The 21,588-nt window shown below is 44.7% G+C and overlaps 2 protein-coding genes across 20 annotated transcripts in view; both read right to left on the bottom strand.

The window, feature by feature from the left end:
- Window positions 1-1,186: 1,186 nt before the first annotated feature.
- Window positions 1,187-16,118, bottom strand: pecam1b (platelet and endothelial cell adhesion molecule 1b). 13 transcript variants are annotated; one of them, XM_076293552.1, is made up of 16 exons: window positions 15,677-16,118; window positions 15,491-15,508; window positions 14,006-14,299; window positions 13,317-13,598; window positions 12,869-13,129; window positions 12,161-12,433; window positions 11,475-11,753; window positions 11,049-11,327; window positions 10,096-10,197; window positions 9,934-9,964; window positions 9,346-9,419; window positions 6,977-7,027; window positions 6,720-6,840; window positions 4,858-4,914; window positions 4,269-4,291; window positions 1,187-2,409 (listed from the first exon to the last, which is right to left on the bottom strand). In XM_076293552.1, the coding sequence occupies exons 1-14, from the start codon at window positions 15,744-15,746 to the stop codon at window positions 4,878-4,880; spliced, it is 2,172 nt and encodes a 723-aa protein (XP_076149667.1). In that variant the 5' UTR covers window positions 15,747-16,118; the 3' UTR covers window positions 1,187-2,409; window positions 4,269-4,291; window positions 4,858-4,877. The 13 variants fall into 13 exon arrangements, 10 of the variants coding, with proteins under 10 accessions (XP_076149667.1, XP_076149648.1, XP_076149657.1 ...); XM_076293533.1 differs by having other exon boundaries at window positions 6,748-6,840; XM_076293542.1 differs by lacking the exon at window positions 4,858-4,914 and having other exon boundaries at window positions 6,748-6,840.
- A 1,473-nt stretch (window positions 16,119-17,591) lies between these two features.
- rptor (regulatory associated protein of MTOR, complex 1) overlaps window positions 17,592-21,588 on the bottom strand; it is a 150,209-nt gene continuing 146,212 nt past the window's right edge. For all 7 annotated transcript variants that reach the window (XM_076293483.1, XM_076293476.1, XM_076293504.1 and 4 more), the window contains 3 exons: window positions 21,472-21,588; window positions 21,131-21,260; window positions 17,592-20,812 (listed from right to left, as the gene is read on the bottom strand). In XM_076293483.1, the coding sequence (XP_076149598.1) occupies window positions 20,744-20,812; window positions 21,131-21,260; window positions 21,472-21,588 (316 nt within the window). In that variant the 3' untranslated portion in view covers window positions 17,592-20,743. The remainder of the gene's footprint in view (window positions 20,813-21,130; window positions 21,261-21,471) is intronic.

Raw genomic sequence — 21,588 nt, 5'->3', positions numbered from 1 at the left:
CAGGTTGTTGTCCCAGCACCAAGATGTCAGGGTTGCCACCTCTGCTTTGTAGGCCTAAGTAGACGCATCATCACTCGTGATAGGCCTACAGCCGATTATGGTGATGTCATCAGCAAACTTAAGGGATGGATTACTGCACGGGCCTACCGGGCCCCAAGGGGTCAGGGGGCCCTGAAGCCCAAGCCATTGCATAGAATCACTGCCTCAATATCAACACATCAGGATGTAGGCTATGAATTTGATTGAATTTAGCATTGACCATCCCAAAAATGCACCAGAATACAGGAAATCACATCAAACAAATGAAAAAAATTCTGGGGGAAGACCCCCAACCCCCCCCCACATATGCGACAATTAGTGGGGGGCCCTTAATACATAATCAGTTCATAATCCGCCCATGGAGGTGAGTTGCCATACAGTCATGAGTGTACAACGAGTACAACAGGGGGCTTGGCACACATCCCTGCAGGAGTGTTAGAGTGGAGGAGATGATGTTACCCAGCTGTACCCCCTGTGTCCTGTCAGTCAGGAAGTCAAAGATCCAACTGCACAAGGTGATGTTCGGGTCTCTCAGTTTCACGATAAGCCTGGATGGAACTATGATGTTAAAAGCGGAGCTGTAGTCGATGTTCAGATTTTTAGGTTCAGGTTTTGTTCTTATTTTTCTCCCCCTAAAAATGTTTGTGGAGTAAAAACCGTAAGGCCTGGGAACTTGAAAACTCAGAATATGTATATAATAATATAATAATATGGTTCCTGAGACCCCTCACTACTCCTAAACCTGGGGTACTGCACCAATAGGTGGTGCTGGCACTATAATAATCAAGTTTACTTATTTCATTTTGGCTCATATCTCAAGTGCCCAACATCACAAAACTTAATTTTCAGTATCATGACGACAACCCCTGGACACATGCAAAATTTGATGAGATTCTCAAAAAAAAAAAAAAAAACATTATTCAATTGTATAAACTCTCAAACACATGATAAACTGTGTGGCATTTTTGTGTAAGTGTGTTCACAGTTCAAACAAGCTCCACACTATACTGTAGGTATATGATTAATTTACACCATGTCCATATAGCCACAGTCAGGCCATTTGCTAATTTCTGTTAGACCCCCTCATGGCTGTTCGGTTCACTTCTCAAACCTTTCAACCATCCCTGCAATGAGCACATATTTCACAGACAGGACAAATGATCAGATTTATGTATTATAAAAATGAAAACCATGTGTGTGTAAATGGTTCAGACAGCGACCCTTATCCTCCACTGCAGCTGTCCCTCGGGCTGTGTGTCATCGTTGCCACTCTTGACAGTGGCATTTCCTGGGCAGGAAATAATGTCATCATCAAGCCAGTGGTGGGCAGTTCTTGATTACACTCAGATGACGGGCTGCTTAACTTGAGCTATGAGCCAAGTCCAAACAGCCGCAAGAGATGGCGCATCTGTGGGCGCGGGCACAGGCCTGTGGCGTTTTAAGGGTTATCTGTCTCTCCCAAGAGCACTGTAGCGGAAATGTGTTTTTGTATGAATCCTCTCGCCTTCCTGACTAACGGCTTCCCTCACTGCGCCCCATTCTGGACATCAAAGAGAGCCTATCTTTATCCAGAGTGATTTGTGCTACCAGCTCAAACTCCGAGCCACCTCTCGTGGAGACGTTGTGAAGAGAGGGCCTTTGGCGGACGGCCAGGGTGCATGGGAGATGTGGAGGCGTCGTTAAAAGCCAGTAAGACTTGACTTTGTGATGCAATAAATGTGAGATAAAGGAGTCATTTTCTTTTGTTCAGTGACAATTTACTGAACAACCTCAGTCAGGTCTCAATAGCTAAACACTGATTTTGCTGAGTAGACATTTACAACACAAAAAGTCATCATTAAATAACATTGGGAAGTAATGGTATCAAGTACCTAAGAATAAAGAATCTAAAGGACTTTTCATCATAGATTTTGGCAGATACAGAATAAGAATTTATGAAAGGTAAAACATTTATAAACACAAAATATCTAAGAATGGATGAAGATCAGTAAAAACAGGGAGGCAACATAATGATGAGAAGATGAGAATTCTAGTCTAGAGCCTTCCACAACCTCACCTCACTGCCATATGGATTGTACAACGTCACCCAAACAATTAGGGAACTCGTGTGAGCCATAGCAAAATGTACACAAAAACACATCTTAATACTCCTTAATTAATTCAGTAATTGTGAGATACCGTTTGTATCCCATATTTTCCATTAACAATTACATTTATTTCCAATTCCAAGTATGGCAGTTTTCCCAGAGGAGCCTTCCAAGGCAAGATGCAGCAGAGCCCGGCGGTGGCGTGATACCATCTCCAGCAGAGACAACATCAGTCCACAGGCTCAGGAAGATCATGATTAAGCTCAGCATACTCCACTGCACCCTGTTACACGCACACACACACACACACACACACACACACAAACACAAAGATACACAACCACACAAATTCCAACAATTCAAATGATGGTGATATATTGTCCTATTCTCCATCTATGTCATGCGTTGGAAACTGGAGGGAATGAACTGGACCCTAGCTACACTCATGGTGAATGTCACTGGACCCTAGCTACACTCATGGTGAATGTCACTGGACCCTAGCTACACTCATGGTGAAACTGGAGGGAATGAACTGGACCCTAGCTACACTCATGGTGAAACTGGAGGGAATGTCACTGGACCCTAGCTACACTCATGGTGAAACTGGAGGGAATGTCACTGGACCCTAGCTACACTCATGGTGAATGTCACTGGACCCTAGCTACACTTATGGTGAATGTTGTGACGGGACAAATTCCTAAGCAGTGATCTCATGATACACAAAAACATGACGAAGAAGCTCAAACACAATCCTGGACCAACGTTTTCCACCTGGTAGTACACATGGTACTTATGATTCAACTTCCCACAGAATCAGTCACAGCTTTTGTATTGCCAGTTCCCTCCCTGTGACAACACAATGTCCAGCTGAGCAACTCTAGCCAGATTCAATAAATCAGGTATAATACTTTTACCCCACAGAGGGGGTATAACACGCTGAAGCACTGCTAAGCTGTCTACTCACTAAAATTCATAATGAGAGCAAGCTATGTTTCTGACGCTGGAGTTATTTAATGAATATGCTTATGAATACTTTGTGTGGACAGTGTGATAACGCTGTGTGTGTGTGTGTGTGTGTGTGTGTGTGTGTGTGTGTGTGATTCCTGACTGCACTAGATCCTAGTGCATGATAGCAGAGGAAGCCACAACCCTGTTTCTCTTTGTTCTCCCTACGGAAAGTCTGAGTGTCGCTTCCCCCCACCCATGGCACAATCAGCACTCTACTCTTAAATAGCCCACTGTAGCCTGTTGAGTGAGTGTGTGTATGTGTGTGTGTGTGTGTGTGTGTGTGTGTGTATGCACATGCGTGTGAGAGATATAGATAGAGAGAGTGTTTATGTATGTGTGTGTGCGGGAGTGAGTGAGTGTGTGTGAGAGAGAAAGAGACAGAGAGAGAGAAAGAGTGAGTGAGTGATTGTGTGTGTGTGTGAGTGTGTGTGAGAGAGAGAGATAGAGATATATATATATATAGAGAGAATGAGTGAGTGTGAGTGTGTGTGAGAGTGAAAGAGAGAGAGAAAGTGTGTGTGTGAGAGAGAGTGTGTGTGTGTGTGCATGTGCATGTGTGTGAGAGATAGAGAGAGAGAGAGAGAGTGTGTGTGTGCGTGTGTGTGAGATAGAGAGAGAGAGATGTGTATGTGTGAATTTAAAGAAGAGAGTGGAGAGTCTTTTCAAGTCTTCACTACAATTTTGATATTAGTTTTGAGTGTGTGGGCACCAACAAGAGAAAGGTGTTACATCCTGTGTGACATTCAAGAAATGCATTTCAAAACATGGACACTACTATAGACGCTACTTCTTTCACAAACCTAACAGACGATCAAAACTAACTCCATCTCCGGTAAGGTGATTGAAAATAATTACAGCAGTTGCCACGAGAGGAGTTAGACTGGCAACAGGATGAAGCTGCAACGCCATGGCAGGGCAAAGGTTCTTTTACAGGCATAAATTAGCAGTCCCCACACAATATTTCACAGCTGTTTGACATGCTGGTGTTTAGCTGAGGAGGCTAAGCGACTAGCAGATTTCCTGCAGGGCTCCAAGGCCAAGGTGAAGGAAAGGGGGAGGTGAAAGGAGCCGGGAAGAGAAAGAAAGAGAAGGATACAGTAAAAGAGAGAGAGAGAGAGGTCAAGTTGTACTTACGTTATCTACATGCTCAGAATGGTCTGGAAAAAAAAACATGAAAAGCACTTCACTTGACTTATCACTTGTTGTGTGAAAACAGTTGAAATGTGAGTGTAGGTGGTGCGGAGTCTGCTTATTATAAACAACAACATACAACTGTGAACTATTGAACTCTACGTCTGTGTAGGAGAGAATGTGGCTGTTGTTGACGGAATTATTTCAACATATTAGCCTGTAAACAACTGTGTGTGTGTGTGTGTGTGGTTTTCATGCATTGCATGCTTGTGTGCAAATGCAAAATGTGAATTTGTATGGGTGTGTCTGACAAGTACACCATAAACATATTAAATATAAATGTTATGGTCAAAACTGAGCCTCCGCCCAAACTTTGTGTGATCATCACTGCGCTCTTGTCAGAGTGAAACACAACCACAAAACATGAACAAAGCAGGAGCGTCTAGGAGTTCTATATTTGCCCTTCCGTGCAGTGAGTGGGCTTATTGTTTTACAGACTACAACTGAGATAAGTGCTATTTGCATTAATGGTTTGTGTGTGTGTGTGTGTGTGTGTGTGTGTGTGTGTGTGTGAGATGTTTGCTTAAGTTACCTAGTGGGGCTGTTTGGAGCTCACTGTACACGGTATCTGTGCCCTTCTTTAAAGGAACTACACAGTGGAAACACACACACACACAAACACAAACAGCCCACATAAAAATCTGTTCCATGGAATTGAACACTTATGCAATGTATTGTGCATTATATAGCAGTGGTTCTTAACTGGTCTGGCCTTGGTCTCTCAATTTCCCATGGTCATTAAGTCGCGACCCATATTTTAGCGTTCAAGCCAACAGATATGGTGAGCTATGTGGTAAGACATGCAAAGCGCCTGTACTTGTTTGGAACATGCTGATGTTAGGCACAAATTTGCAAAGTCCTAAACTCCTGTGTCGCCTTTCAAAGTATTCAACAGGATTGTCTTTGACAGCAGGGTGCTTTGTTTCCATGTGGCATTTTAGTTTTCATGGTTTCATGCTCTCATGTGCCACAGTGCCAGCTATCCACTGCACACCACACACTGGGGTTTCTGTCTCTTTTTGTCCTCAACATAAGTGAATCCATACTTCAGGGATGTTTTGCCATATTTACCACTAAAGTGATGTCTAACATGACCTGTCACAAACATTGTCTATGTCCATGGCAACGACTGGCATACAAATAAAGTCTATTAAAATAAAGGTCTGACATTAGATCTGATAACATAGCATTTTAAATGGGTGATTCTTCTTTTTTTTTTTTAACCATAAACTCTGCGACCCAGCCAGAACGATTCCGCGACCCACTTTTGGATCCCGACCCACCAGTTAAAGAAACACTATTATACACTATTATATGATCATATCAAATTAAAACATTAATCCAATAGAGAGATTTGAGATTCCCTACCAACCAGTGTGAAACCATGCCCTGCCTGAGGGGAAGCCAGCATGACTAGACAGGACATGAGGTAGTCATGAGTAGCTGGCTGTGAGTAGCGCTGGGATTACCAGGCCAATTAGCTCCACCCTTCCTGTTTATCAACTAGGAGATGTTTCTAGAATTTGAAAAAAAATCTTGTGCCCCCCGCCATAACCTAACGCTCCTGTGTCAATTAAGAATAATTACCCCACGCCCAGGAAAGCCCCACTCTCTTATCAGGGCTCAAGAATGTCGGGTAACTGCCACTGGGTTCTCAGTGTCTTCACAGAGACTTAGCTGAGGACGGAGACATGACTGAGACAGAAACTACAGAGTGACCAGCCAACGAAAAAGGGCGGGAGGCCGAGAGAGGAGAGTGACCGGAGTGTGGGAAAAAGATGAGAAGACAAAGAGAGAACAGAAGAAGTCCTCCGCACCTTGCCCAGCTTCTTTATGTGTGTGTGTGAAGGCATACCTCAAGTGACTTAGAATAATAGTGATGTGTGTGAAGGCATACCTCAAGTGACTTAGAATAATAGTGATGTGTGTGAAGGCATACCTCAAGTGACTTAGAATAATAGTGATGTGTGTGAAGGCATACCTCAAGTGACTTAGAATAATAGTGATGTGTGTGAAGGCATACCTCAAGTGACTTAGAATAATAGTGATGTGTGTGAAGGCATACCTCAAGTGACTTAGAATAATAGTGATGTGTGTGAAGGCATACCTCAAGTGACTTAGAATAATAGTCATGTGTGTGAAGGCATACCTCAAGTGACTTAGAATAGTAGTGATGTGTGTGAAGGCATACCTCAAGTGACTTAGAATAATAGTGATGTGTGTGAAGGCATACCTCAAGTGACTTAGAATAGTAGTGATGTGTGTGAAGGCATACCTCAAGTGACTTAGAATAATAGTGATGTGTGTGAAGGCATACCTCAAATGACTTAGAATAATAGTGATGTGTAATAGGAACTTGCCCCTGTGGGTCTGGGCCTACACTAGCTGATGTACCTGCAGTGAGTGAGCAGTGCGTCCTCACCTCTGGCTGGATCTACAGGCTGTGGATGGACCACCTCTGTGTACTCCACATCAGGACCGCTGTGGGAGTGGACGCTGCTCTGACCGCTGCTGTCTAGAGGAGGTAGAGGGAGAAGAACGGAATATGGGAGAAGCTCTGGCTATACTTTACAAAAAGTCAATGGGCAGAGTCTGAAACAGGCGTGTTTCTGGCAGGACATCTGCAATGGTTACCATGGTAATGTGGTTACCTGAGCTGGACGGTCTTTCAGTCCACACACTTGGTCCGACGTTCACACCCACTGTAAGACAAAACATAAGGGGGTGGACACGTTCAGGGCGAGAGACAAAGGAGAGAGAGTAAGGAGAGAGAGAGAGAGGATGAAGGGAGAGCTAGCTGCAGCCAGCCCTGCTGGAGTAAGTGACCAGAACAATAACACCAAACAGGAAGTGACTGTTTTTAATTCAGCCATATTGTTTCTCCTTCAGTGTAATCAATCGATTTCCTCAGACTGCTGCTTGCATTTGGCCTGAAACTCATGCCTTTGTCCACAGAAACTCACAAGCACGTGCACGTGCACGTGCACACACACACACACACACACACACACACACACACACACACACACACACACACACACTCTCTCTCTCTCTCTCTCTCTCTCTCACACACACACACACACACACACACTCAGCATCTTGAGACCAAATAGGAAATCCTACGTAGAAAGTATTTTTCAGTAGAGCGAGTGGAACCTGGCTTTCATATCTTGAAATGGCTGTAAAGACCATGGACATTTTTAAAGAATTTAAATAATCTTCTTCATAAGGCAAGAGGAGGAAAGGCATTCTCACACTTTTTTTCTCTTTTCTGTAACATCTGAGGATTAACACAGAAAGACAGTAGACACATTTCCAAAATAAACACCAACCTTTTAATTCTAAAAGTGATTCAAACCAACCAAGCAAAATATATACATACCCTTTCTCATAAATTTATCTACAGTGAGCAGTGCAAAAAAAATATCTTAACAAATCACAAATCAAATACAGAATGAATGAAATAATCAGACAAATGGTGAAGTAATCGGTTAAGTGAATGTCACTGTAGAACATAAAATGAACACATGCAATGTGGACAGACACGCACTTGAGGACACATGGAGTATGGAATGACAGCGATGGCGTTCGGGACACTCGGGGCAAACCAGCCGAGAGGATGGGACTATTATGCCACACGTGGCATCCAGGGGGACAGAGTTCATATGCTAGAGTCTGGAGCGTCCAGACCTAAAACCTCCACAAGGTATCCATGTACGTGTGTGCACTAATAAATACCAATCTGCGCGTCTGTGGCTGAGGATGAGTACACGGTGATATAAAACAGAATTGAGCGTGAGGTGAGGCGAGGAGAGAGGAGAAAAAAAAAATCATTTTGACATTTACGCTCCTCTGGGCAGATCTTCTTCCTTCTTTGAACATCCTGGCTTTTTCGAGGAACTTGACCAGAGTGCGCAGGGAGACGTTTGACCTTTGCGCTCGTCCAAATATCTGTCTAGGACATGGGGCCGTATCCGCGCGCTGGCCTCTAGCTCTAACACTGCTACTGGGAGACTGACGTTGCTCCAGGGGGGGCAGCCGACGCCAGGGCGCACTGCCATGCTATTTCATGTCCCATTGGCTGAATTCCCCTCCATCGCGTCCAAGTGTGATACTGCGTCTGGAATCAGATGGTCGGGGGGGAGGAGGGGGAGGAGGGGGGAAGGGGTGGGTCCCATCACATGGCTGCTTATGTCAAAGTCATGACTCACCACTGTTAAGTAAGTGATCCATGCTTGGCTACTTGGCACAGGGGGCATAACTCTACATATCCCACGAACACTAAGAATAGCAGCAGCCTACAAGCTCTATGAGGCTCCTAGGTGAAGGTGTCTCTCTCTCTCTAGCAAATACATGCAGACTCATGGTGAACAGCTTATGCTTGGACTGAGACAGAGATAGAGACATGCATACATACACATACAGGACAGACATAGGGGGGCACACATAGACATAACAGGGCCTCAAACACAAACAAGAAACTTAAACAAAAACACAAGCAACCAGCAGGATGCAACATGCACATGTCTGCAAAAAGCCTGCATTCCTCCTCAGGCCTAACGTTCCTGCTGGCACGCATACAGGAGCTGTACAGGGGTCAGTGCTACGACTGGGACAAATAGGTTTTATTTTTCTTCTACGAGGAAAACGAGAGGAAAAGGGGTCATAGCGGAGGTTAAAACAGACAGGTCGACAACCCTTTGAATTCATCCAACACGCAGACATGATGGGTAGTGGCCACCGAGATATTTCTACTTGCAACTTTCGCTGAAAAGAACAACTGCAACATTAACAACTGAATGGAAAAAAAAACGAACAACTTAACAGCCAGATTAGTTCAGCACAGCATGGCGGTATGATAACAAGGCCCGGGACATTCAGATGGTATGGGGAGGTAAACAAAGTGGGTTAAGATGATAAGACACAATGGACATGCTAAGGACTCATTCAAGTGTGCTGGCGGCAGCAAGGACAACAGGGTCGGAAAAGGCGGGAGAGAAAAGTTGAAGGTGAGCTCTACCTTTGTTTAAAAACGGTGTGTCAGGGCTCATATTCACTGCGAGAGTGTCATCTGATTTAGGGCTCGCAGGCTTTCTGGGGAAGGGGGAAGATAGTCATGGTTGGCATTCTAGACAGATGGGAGAGACCCTGAAGCTTGGGTCCACTTGGTGACAAACTACTGGCTACAGCTCATCTCATCATGACTGAACTAGATCCAATTCCAATCTCAGTAATCCATGATGCTCTACATCACAGAGGCTACAGCTACATTAGTCTGTCAAATGACGATTTCAGCCATCCTGACACCAGAAGACTTTGACAAGATTTGGGAAAGATTCTTGAAAGATTGTAGTCTTTTGAGTAAAGCTTGAATGGGGAGCGTTAGTTAAAAGACTCCAATCTTTCAAGAATTTTTCCCAAATCTTGTCAAAGTCTTCCGATTACTGGGTAGCATTAGTGTCATAGACGCTTAATGGAAATTCACCTGACGTATGGATGACGTACAGTGCTAATGTTACCACCAATGCCTTCAGTGCCTACCCGCTGACATGCAAGACCTAGTCGCTTCAGACTGATGAGAGAAAAGCAAGAATGCAAGCCAACTCACACTGACAGTTCAGTAGTCGTCTCTCTTTTACCTGCAGTAGAAAGAAAAGATGAGAGGGGGGTGTTTGGCTTTGTTTTGTTTTGATTTGTTTTTTGTTTTTGTTTCACGGGCTGGCTGGTGAGGAGACTTGTTGTGAGGCTGGTGGACTGTAGGTATTTCTACCTCGCTTGGCTTTGTAGCGCGCTATGATGACGACCACTAGGGCGGCGACAACCAGCAGGCAGACGCCAACGATCACCACTTTCTTCCAGGAAGCCAACTTCACTGCAGACATAAGACATAAGGATAGGGACAATCATTTTAGTTGCTCTGCAGGTTGAGCAAGGAACCAACACCAAGGTCAGGCATAGGAGCATACTGGGGCTCAGATAAAGTTTAAAGTTTACATTTTTAAATTGAACAACCGTTACGCTTGTGAGAAAACTTCTGGATTAACTTTTTTTTTGATAAACCCTGTATGGAAACCCAGGCTTGCATTTTGTTGGGGCTTATCCAAGTAGTCTTACAGGGAAGCTACACCAGGCGCGTAACTGAAGCGTTCTGTTCGCGTTGCGCCTGCTGCAACAATTAGCTGCCACTATAATCAATGGAAGTAGCTACTCCAGACGTGATAGCGGCGCGTACGTTCAAAAAAATAGACCATTCTTTTCAAATGGATCGCGAACGGAGCGCTTCAGTAACGCGCCAGGTGTAGCTTCCTCATAAGTCTAAGGCGCATAGTCCTAGTTCTGTAAACACCATATTAGAGGAAAGGAAGAGATGGATGGGGGATACAATGGTGAAAGAAAAAAGGATTCAAAAGGACAACAGGCTAAAATATGTTTCCACCCACAAACGGCTAAAACATGAGGTTGACCGCTCATTCACTAGGCAACTGGTTTTATGCTCTGAAAAGTTCAGCAAGCTTTGAGCAACACATCACACTAAAAACATACAATTGATAGATTTATCTTAGATTTGGCTTTTCATACACGGAAGAAAATATTACAGCTGCTAAATAATTCTCAGCACCAATCATTTCCCAGTTTCTAGTCATCCAGTTACTTGATGAATATCTTCTCTGAATCCCTCAATGCATGTGCAGACATTATGGTTAGAGAGTACTCATAGCCAACCTTGGATGATGACCCGATCACTGTCCACAGCATTGGCAGCGTTGAGGGCATGGCAGTAGTATTCGCCGCTGTCCGTTTTCTTCATCTGGGGGATGACATGGTGGCTAGAGTTGGCGTTGACCGTTTTGGTGTGGAGGACTGTTTTGCTTCCAGAGGAGAACCACTTGAAGGTGATGGGCGGTGTGCCACTGGGGACGTTGCAGATGAGGGTGAGCTCTTGGCCCTCCTCAACGTTGTGGGGCACGGGCAGGGTGGTCAGCAGGGGCTTGCCCAAATGCTCTGGAGAGGAGGAGAGAAGATAGATGGCGATGGGGTAAGAAGAACACAGGAACACAGTACAACGCAGAACAAGAAGTGAATGGAACCTGCATGTAGAAATGATGCAGGGCTGGATGAGAAGGTGGTTTGTGGAGAGAATGGCCTCACCTACAACAACGGCACTCAGAGGTAGGCTGTCGCTATAGTTCTTGGAACCGTCATTCTGAGCACGGCACCGAAAAGTGCCGATGTGTTCTTTCTGTTTGATGGAGGTGTTGAAGCGAGCCTCGGCCCATGAATTGTAAATGGTGGTGTTCTGTAACTTCTTACCACCTTGGAATAGTGTGTAAGTAATGGGAAGGGTGCCATTGGACTTGCAATAGATATCAAATTTCTCTCCCAGAATGACTTTTTGCTTGACAAAAATGTCAGGCTTGGAGGCAAGCACTGCAACAACAGACAAACAAACAACACAAACAACAGAACACCATCAGTTACCAGAAATGAGTCTGTCATGACAGTTCGTCAACATGCTTTGCAAAGTCTACAGTGTGAAATTACAGCATATTACACAAACTCACATACTCTTTTTGTTAATGAACATTTCATCAGTCAGTTTATGAGGCACTACACTTCCTATTTTAGGCAAACACAAATAATTGCATGCTTTTATACTAAGATAATGAGTATGAACATGACAACAGCACAACTTCTGTCATTTAAATGCATACACATCAGAGGCAATTAAGAAAAATTAAATAATGTCAGTGCCAGGGTCCCAGATATTGGTGCACATCTTTGCATAAGTGATCTACTAGGAATAACATCAGACAACACGGTATGAAGTAGCAAACCTTTAGATCTGAAGATGATCACGTCGCTTTTCTTTGAGATGGACTTTGCTTCTGCCATGCAGTGGTAATTGTCATTGCCTGAAGGGCCGGCTTGGATAACCATTTGGCCGTTTATGTTTCCCATTGGTTGGAGATAGTTGTTTTTATAAATAGAGTACTTTATGTCCTCTTTCTTGATTCTTTCCAAGTTGGTGCTTTCGCAAGAAAGACGGACAAATTCACCTTCAAATGCTTGCTCTGGATTAAAAATTAGCTTGGGTTTTGAGAAGAGCTCTGTTGGGTTAGATGTTAAATGATGTTAGAGCTAAAAGACAGGCACACTAAGAATCCCAGCAGGGCATGACAATGTCCGTACAATATGTGATACAATGGGCCAAGTGTTTCTAGCCACTAAAAGACATACTGATTATCAACAGCCCCAAGGGATTCCCAGTGGTAAGTGTTTGATATAAAATAAAATTGGTACATTAGGTTAAATGGTTATGCATGGGCTTTAAAACAAATCTTCCATCATTGGTTTTATTTTAGACACACACCCTTAAAACTTAAGGTTTTGGCAAATCACAGAGCATTTTAATGTCCATCACAGAGCATTCTAATGCCCATCACAGAGCATTCTAATGTCTATCACTGAGCATTCTAATGCCCATCACGGAGCATTCTAATGCCCATCATAGAGCATTCTAATGCCTCCTTCTGAGGTCTTACCTTTCACCATCAACATCTTCTTGTCTGTCTTGGCAACACCATTAACCTCCACCTTGCACATGTACTCTCCAGAGTCATTTGCTTTTGCTACTGCGCTGTAATCCACCCTGCCCCTCCCCTGGGAGAGAATATTTTTGCCCATGATTAAGCTGACCGTCTCTGACCGAGGCGAAGAGTTGACCACACAGGAGGCACTGAAATTGTCTGCCTCAATGATCTCAATGGTTGGGGAGATGGTCAGTGAAACAGATATGGCTATTTCTGCAATGACAGAAAGATACAGCTTGACTGCAGGATGTGTCAATAATCACATAAACAAGCAAAGCATGGGTCGCAATCAAGATGCGTTTAGCGACAAATAACACATTTGTCTTTTCTTCTACAGACATGTCAGTCTACAATATGCAACAGAAAAGATCAAAGAAATGATCTCAACCTCTGGACTTACCTTTGACTAAGACATACTTTGGCGTACTGACAGACGATGGCATGTGTTTTCCAAGCAGACTAATGAAGTATTGGCAAGTCAAATTGTTGCGGCCACTGTTTGAGAGCTGCAGCTGTACACTTGATTCCTCTATATTGGACTCACGAATCGCAGCCTCTTGGTCGCCCACGTAGAAGTAATAAGTAAACGCGCCTCTCTCTCCTGGGGCTCTACACGTGGCAGTCACTTCATCGCCCTCCATGATGCTGCTGCTATCCACAGAAATCTGGGGTGTCTGAGTTCCTTCAAAGGAAATGCGGATCACACGTTAAAGGGTATCCCAGAGAAGTTTGCATCAGAAAGCTGACCACATGATAACAGAAATGGACAGAAAACTGGATTATTGGAGAGACAATACATCTTCTTGTTATTAACTGATATATTAGTGTTAAGCTACTTCATCAGGAAACGGATTTGTAGTTGCAATGTAAACACATCTACATTTGTGCTCCTTAAATATGCAACCTGTAGTTTGTTGCTGTCAAAACTAAACATTTCTTCATGATGCATACACAGGAAGGATGTGTACACAGAATACACTCGGATAGAGCAACATCTGACCTGGAAAAACGTGTCCTTCGACAACCAGAACCACACAGACGATCTACAGTTATCTATAATCTATAACTGGAAAAACTAAAGAGTCAGACCTGTGACGGTAAGTGTCTCCTTTTTGCTGGATTTCTTCTTTCCTTGGATGGACAGGCGGCACTGGTAACCCCCTGAGTCAGACACCCTGGCTGCCTTGATGGGGTAGTCGAAGGTGTCGGAAGTGCTGGTGGTCCTGTTCACTACTTTGTTGTCCTTCTCGATGCTGAACTCGTATTGTGGGGTGAAGCCTTGGCTTCTGCTAACAGTGGCATGGCACGTTACAGTCACATTGGTGTCCCTCCCCACATCAGCACCGGGGTCAAATGTCAGGCTGAGGTCATCAATGCTGAACTCTAATCAGGGAAGAAGGGCAATGACAAAATGCACTCACATGCCTATGGAATACATTTGGACCACAGCGCAACACACACACACACACACACACACACACACACTAAGGCAGTGAGACTTAACAATCAATCAATATAGGCTATATATCTAGCGATGTGTTTATCAAATATGCCACTGATTTCAATCATGGGATTTTATTTAATTGTAAATCAGTTGAGCTACAAACCCTAATTTCTAATCAGATGTAAACATAGCAACATGAAGTAGTCATGAAGACAGACAGCGTTTCTTCCAACTTGTCTATCTCTCATCAGGTTGAACTCCAACCCCCTGCCTCCACATACTGAGAGAAAAAGGGAGCCGATTTGCAGAGGAAGGAAATGCACTTTCCTAAACAAACTAAACCACGGAGCGTCTCTGGAGATCTGCGCTATTTTAGAATCAAAATCCCCCACCACTAGACCACACCAGGGGCAGCAGGCACCAGATAAGCCTCACCCGATCAGACATACCACCAGCCACACATGGGGAGAGCCCTCCTACAGAAAGCCCAGAGGCTGTGGAGCCAAACCCAACTCGGGGCCTGGAGTCTCCCAGCTCCCCAGCTCCCACACACACAGCGTGAAGCAAGGGAAAGGCATCCCAGTGCTGCTTCCAGTGTTGTTTGAGGCACACAAAAGCATTGGAGCCTTAATGAGAGTAAGATAGGCCGAGGCGCTGGGCTGGAGGTGGAGCTGGTGTTGACGGACACTGGACCTATGCAGCTGGACTGACTCATTCTCCGGCCATGTGCCGACTATTTTTTTTTCTCTTTTTTTCCAAAGCTGGAGGCGGCGTGGGACCACAGGGACAGACCTGTTCCCAAAGCAGCAAGTGCCAAAGCTTTTCCACCACCTCATCCTAACACAGATTAGCTTCTTGGAGGACCACAGCAGCACCGGCTATCTCGATCAGCAGCTACCACATGAGCAACTGGGGCAACGCAGGTGGCCGGCCGTTTCCCGAGAGGAATCTGGAAAGCCTGATGAAGACAACAGCTTCTTCCCTGATGACTAAGTTACTGTGCTCTCTATCTGAACGCTTGGGTTACAACAAATCACAGTGAGGATACCAGAAAATCTTTATCATATGATCAACTAGAAGCTTTTTTTGACCTTTGCTCATCAACTGTAGTAGAAGAAGTGTGTTCTTACCCGCTTTTACTCTTTGGCCTTACAAATGGAGGATCCAAAAAGCACCGAAAACATAAAAACACAGACCACATATTCAACAGGGTAAATGCACAACAAAACCAGCATAAACCTCTTTGAACCCAGAGCCCTGAGCCAATGTATCAAAAAATGTGTGAAAATGAAAACAAAAAAGTAGATGATCCTTACATGTGAAGAGGAGGAGGAAGAGGAGATGGCAGGTGGCCATCCAGAGCGAAGGCCGCTGGTGGTCCCACATGGCGGACTGCAGAGGTGACTGTCGAGAGAAGCACAGACGCACTGAAGTGACCAACGACAACTTCACACTGGGCGGAATAGTCAACGAAAGCGAGAAAAAGAAACGTCAGAGAGAGAGAGAGAGGAAGGTGGTGGTTATGGGTGGTGAGGTGGGAGTGTTTGGTCTCTACCTCGGCACGGTTATCACTGAGCACAGCCTCAGCTTTCCCTAATACAGCAGGAAGTGACTGTTGTTTCCTCAGGAAGCACCAGTGGGCCAGGGCTCTCGGCCTCTTTGGAATGTTGGCCAACGGCGGTGTGGAGATTGCTGGACGCTCTCCCCAGCTCAGCCTCTGACCTGCAGCCAGCACAGGTACTTCACAGGACTGACAGGGCTGGGGGAGGGGGGGGGAGGGGGGGCAGGGATGGTCTTCGGTGTGAGCCCATGTGAACTTTGCCCAAAGAGGCTTTCCTAGTTTGATTCCCAAAGAACCAAAGAACTAAGGGAGGAAAAGTCAGTTGATATTTACACTTGAGGGTTTCCTCACTTGCTCAAAGTTGCTGATGTATGAAGGCCAGGAGAAGGAACTTGGCCAGACTAACTGCAGCAATGACCGCACCATGGCAGGTACTCTTATCTGAGTTTTACATTTAGTTCAATGTCTAACAGTGCAAAACCAGTGACAGTAATAACCAACAGAGACAGCCCTATTCCAGAAGAAACATTATAATGGATATTCACAGGCTTTTTTTGAAAAGCAATGTTTAAATGGGGAACCATTAACTTAGCTTGTGATTCGGACATCCCTGTACTGATTCCTTTTAATATTTAAGTTCTAAAATATTACAATCTCAATATTCATGAGATAATATGTCTCTGTTGACTCCATGTTAACTGCTTGGTATGTCTGGGGGATAAATTGTGATCCATGGAAATGATTTAAGTTGAACTTTGTTTTACTCATCAAAATAAATTACAGTTGTACCATATACTTCCTCTTCATCAGAGGAACTGTGTTAATGTGGCTCACGTAAACTTTGTGTAAGTGGAATGCACCAATTCAGGGGTTCTCAAACTGTTGCCGCCAAGGACTCTTTGTGGGGGAGAAAAAATGTCCGAGGACTAAGATTGGGAACCAAACCGCAGAATTGATAAGAAAGAACTGGAAACGGAACAGATAAGCCAAAAAACAAAAAGCGAAATTGAAAAAAAAAAAAAAAAACATTATCAATTTATTTTTACATTTAGTTATACCTTTTAATTCATAAACACTACAGCCTCTTTATTATTGCATAGAAGGGTAAATGAAGATGCACAAGTATGTCACCAATTTTGAGACTCTCTGAAACAGCAACGCCTAGCAGTTAATTAGCAACTCTAGATTGATCTGTGCAATATTAAGACCTGCAAGATGTGTAACTTTTTTTCTTTTGTCAACTTTGGATTTTGCATTACTTGAGGATGTGGACTGACTCAGCCATTTCTCCACCTTAATCAGATAGCTTATGGGCAAATAGGTGATGCTAAGCAGCAGTAAGGATGGTTCATCGTGACCGGAGTGAGGTCATATTAAGTGATTCATAACTGATTGTTATGATTTGTCATAATCATATCAAAGTTAAATGTTTGTTTTATTGGTGTAAAGGGTCATCATTTAGATCTGATCAACACATCATCATAGAATGATAAAGTACAACTTTATCATTCAAAGCAAATTATTTTGCAGATTCCTTGGCTATATATATTGGCTATATACAGTATATGGATGATATATTCAGAATCTATACCAAGGAACCTGCATGGTCCTTGAAGAACAAATCTAATCTCCAAGGAAACAGATGAGAACAGAAACACGGACGCACTGGGTTGTGTATTTGGTTTATTTCAAGGATTTATTCCCCTGTCTTGTAGACCACAGTCAGCAAATAGCCTATCACAGAAAACTCCTGATTGTTTTGTTTTTTCTCTTCAAACTCGTTCTACTAGTTTCTTCTTTTTTATCTAAAATGTTAAAACGCAGAGCAGGATATTAGAGATGTCTCAGCAGGGTGACTGTGAAGCGGTGAAAACTGCAGTACCTCCTCCACTACCCCAGGGGGAGACAGTCCAGAGAGCATTGGTTGGGGTAGGACTGTGACTACTAAACAGTCAAGTGTTTGCCAGTTTTGCCTACAAGGCAAGTGTTTCTGTCCATTCTTCATCTTTATCCTCAGGAGTCAAGCAAGATAAAGTGGCAAAAGTAAGGGCTTCAATTTCATGACAGGGTTAAGCCAGGGAATAACTCAAGTGGCGTGTGATGCAATTACTTCATTCCAAACCACCCCCCTCATCACAAAAAAGCCAAGGCAAGAGACAAGCAAAAAAGACCATAGAATTAAAACACAAACCCACAATGAGAGAAAGCAAATTACAATATACCCTCAAGGGTATGAAAAAAGGACAAAAATAAAATTATATATTGAGTATGGGGGGAGAGGGGGAAAGTGACGCACAAAAAAGAGAAAATAATTTCACTGTACAAGTGCTTGGGTCCTATTATACTTTTATCATTGGAGCATAGTCTAACCTTTATTATGTGGTGGCGGCACCGTTCCAACCAGATATGCCACATTTCATTACCAAAGAGACTTAGCGGCTCTTCTAGATGACCATCTTTACAATAATTTCATCAGAGGACTCTGGGAAGTAAGTCAAGAATTGATAAGCTTGTTTAAGAATTGTCACATCCTGGAGGGAGGCATTTTAAGAATTAGAAAGCAGTTCCTCGGTGTAAAGAAATATTTACTGTGAGGGGAGCAGAGAGCCGACCCTCAGGCCTAAAAAAACATTAAATTTGACACAGCCTTTTTTCAAAAGAACTTGGATAGCAATGAGTACACTGTTGTCCCAGTGATTTTATTAATGCATCCCTTTTGTCTGGGCCGTTGCTAGTTCTATTAATTACAATTGAGCACCCAAAACGAGCTATAGAAGTGAACAATTATGTGTATGGTGCACTGAAACATGGAGGGTGGTCTGAGAGGACGAAAAGCAGCAGGTGCGGAACATGCAAATGGTCAGTGTGGTCGGTGAATACGTGTACAATAGATGGTACTCTGGTTCTAGTGTGTCACAAGAAACGGTCAATCAACAGCTACGAAGCCATGAAGTAGCAGTCAGCTATGCGTAAGGCAGCCAGAGAGGGCAAAGAGGTCTGAGGCTAACGGCTACCAACGCCTCTCTCCTCAGTCTACGGACATCTGGCATCACCCTGTTTAATGATGTCTAACCAGGAGCACACAATGAGTCCCCGAGTCCCCAATAAAATCAAGATTTAAAATGAAACCAAAAGTAAAAGTAAACTTTTAAATAAAATTCAAAAGAAACAAAGAGAACGGAGGATAATTAGATCTAGATGAACGCAGAGAGAGCTGAGGGTGGGGAGGCTGTAGGGAAACTCCATTTCCCATGATCCCCTTGCGGCCTGCAGAGCCAAAATAATGAGAAGATGACGGGGGCTGTTGGCACAAAAGCTGGGGTCGAGCTAAAAGGCTGGTGTGGCTGTGAGCTGTGAGTCCAGAGTTCAGAAGAGGTCATCACCCCTTGGTTGTGAGGGGGGGGGGGGGGGGGGGGGGGGGCGAGGGGGAGGTTATGAGGCTGCATGGTCCTGGTGCTTATTGTGTGTCAGCTGGTCGGCCTTCGGATCCTCTAGCAGTCCTGACCAGCCATGGGACGAACCAAAAACAGGCCACGTCAGTCGGTCCCTCAGTCAGTCAGACAAAAGCAGACCACGTGGTCAGCAGTGAACGTCATGCCAAAACACAGCCACAGCTTGGATTCTAACAAAATGCGTTATGACCAGCAGGATCATAAAAAATAAAAAAAAGAGATCAAAGCTTGTGATCTTCACAGCTATGATGCAGTGGGTGCTATTGTCAGAGTCCTCTGTCAGGCCCAAGTCCATTTTGATTTTTAAAGTGAGGTGCTCCAGTTGAAGCGTGTTAGTCTCAACCCTGGGGTCCTTATTGCTTAGCAGGGCACACAGGAAGATAGGTAGTGACCCCCAGCCTCCACGGACAGTGGGCAGGTCAACCTCAGGACGAGCGGCCCTATGCGTCAAAGAGCCGAGGTGGTGAAGAGGGAGGGGTGGGGAGATGCTTGGTTTGGCACGGTGTGTGAGTGTGAGAGAGAGTGTGCCTGTGTGTGTGGAAGAGTGAATGTGTGTGTGTTTGTCTGTCTGTCTGTCTCTGTCTGTGAGTGAGTGAGATGTGACCAAGTGTGTGTGTAAACAGACAGGAGGTTTGATGATTGATAGGGCTTTGGGACCCATCATAGGTGTGTGTGTGTGTGTGTGTGTGTGTGTGTGTGTGTGTGTGTACAACCACCACCTGAAACACAGGTGGCCTCCATCTTCCACAGCAGCAGCAGCAGCGGCAGCGTCAGCAGGCCAGGTAGGCAGGCCACACCTTGAGCACTCAGGCACATCGGTGGCCATCCACCCGGTCTCGCCCTGAAGTCTCTCACAGCTCCATTCCACCTCTTCACGCCTCCGTTTTGTCTTTTTATGTCCGTTTCTTTTGCTCTCCTTCACACCCCCTTTTCGCCACACAGGTCACGGGTTCAAGCAGGGTCAGAGTTCAAATCAAACAGGCCGGAACACTGGCGGAGGCGAGTCTGCGCTCAGACCCCCCTCACACGCAGGTTGTACCTTTTAAAATAGAACCTCTAGCTCTTTCAACATTATATTATGCAAATTCAATGTACACTCTTCAGCACAGCCAAAGTCTACAATCATTAGCTCCAAAATAATGCTTAGTAGTAACGATCATAATAATAACAATAATAATAATAATAATAATAATAATATAGGTCGTCATCACATGAGAGAGATAGAGCAGCCATCACTGGACATTCAGGGTGGTAGTTTTGCATATGTACATCAGAAGTCATTTACATCCTGGCTCCAGGGTAGAAGGGTGGTGGTGGTGGTGTATGTGTGTTCTCAGCATCTGGGAGGGGGCCTGGGGGTTGCCGCGGTGTTATCTGAGCCTTTTCTCGGCCGAGTAGATGGACATGTAGTAGTCGTTACTGCCCACGGCCAAGTGGGGCTGCAGGGGGAACAAATACAGAACAGAACCTGTGAGCGTCAGTCTCATCACCACCAAAACAGCAGCCACGGGCTAGCATATTAGCATTAGCATTAGCATATGGTTAAACAAGGCTGTCGGGCAATGCCAATTCCCAACATCCCAGGCTAACTTTAAAAATAGATATAAACGCCACAGTGACTCTAGGCACAGGTCAACTGAATTTCTGAGCCCATGTTAACGTTCAAGAGATTAAAAAAAGAGCGCTGTTCTCAAGAGTAAATGTAGTCAATCTCAGGAGTCATGTGCATTTAGCTGTGTGTGCGCCGTCGTACGTACCCAGTAGGGGTGGAAGGCCAGGCAGCTGATGGCCCCGATCCTCTGGCCCATGAAGCCGTCGTAGTACTTGATGTTGCTGATGACGTCGCCGTTGGAGTTGTACACGGCTATGAACTGGTTCATGGAGCCACTGGGAGGTAGAGAGGGGGAGGAGTGGGCCAGAGGAGGACCAGAGAACACATCTGACTTTACACACATGAACCAACACCAGCTCAACATCACTTTAGATGCTTTAAACACTGCAGAACTGGGTCCCATACAGCTGAAACACGTCACACACACACACACACACACACACACACACACACACACACACACACACACACAAAACTCAGACTGACCAAGCAAACAGGTTGGCCTGTGGATGGATGTCCAGCGCGGTCAGACCCTTCACTGTTTGCAGCACGTTCACAGATTCTGGTACACGCGTCTCGAAGAAACGTACGTCTCCGTTTACA

The sequence above is a fragment of the Alosa pseudoharengus genome, unplaced genomic scaffold, assembly GCF_046254945.1.
Source record: "Alosa pseudoharengus isolate Yale_2024_CS ecotype anadromous, Long Island Sound unplaced genomic scaffold, YU_APseudo_1.1 YU_APseudo_1.1_scf_1, whole genome shotgun sequence".
In the NCBI taxonomy this organism is placed as follows: domain Eukaryota; kingdom Metazoa; phylum Chordata; class Actinopteri; order Clupeiformes; family Clupeidae; genus Alosa; species Alosa pseudoharengus.
This window is presented reverse-complemented; position numbering and strand designations above follow the sequence as displayed.

Excerpts from the sequence above, each read along its gene's own strand:
- pecam1b (XM_076293533.1), bottom strand. The coding sequence starts at position 15,746 with ATGTGGGACCACCAGCGGCCTTCGCTCTGGATGGCCACCTGCCATCTC. Across the intron at positions 10,198-11,048 it reads TGATCGGGTCATCATCCAAG|TGAAGTTGGCTTCCTGGAAG; the intron begins GTTGGCTATGAG and ends TTATGTCTGCAG. Across the intron at positions 7,028-9,345 it reads CACACCGTTTTTAAACAAAG|TGGGTGTGAACGTCGGACCA; the intron begins GTAGAGCTCACC and ends TTTGTCTTACAG.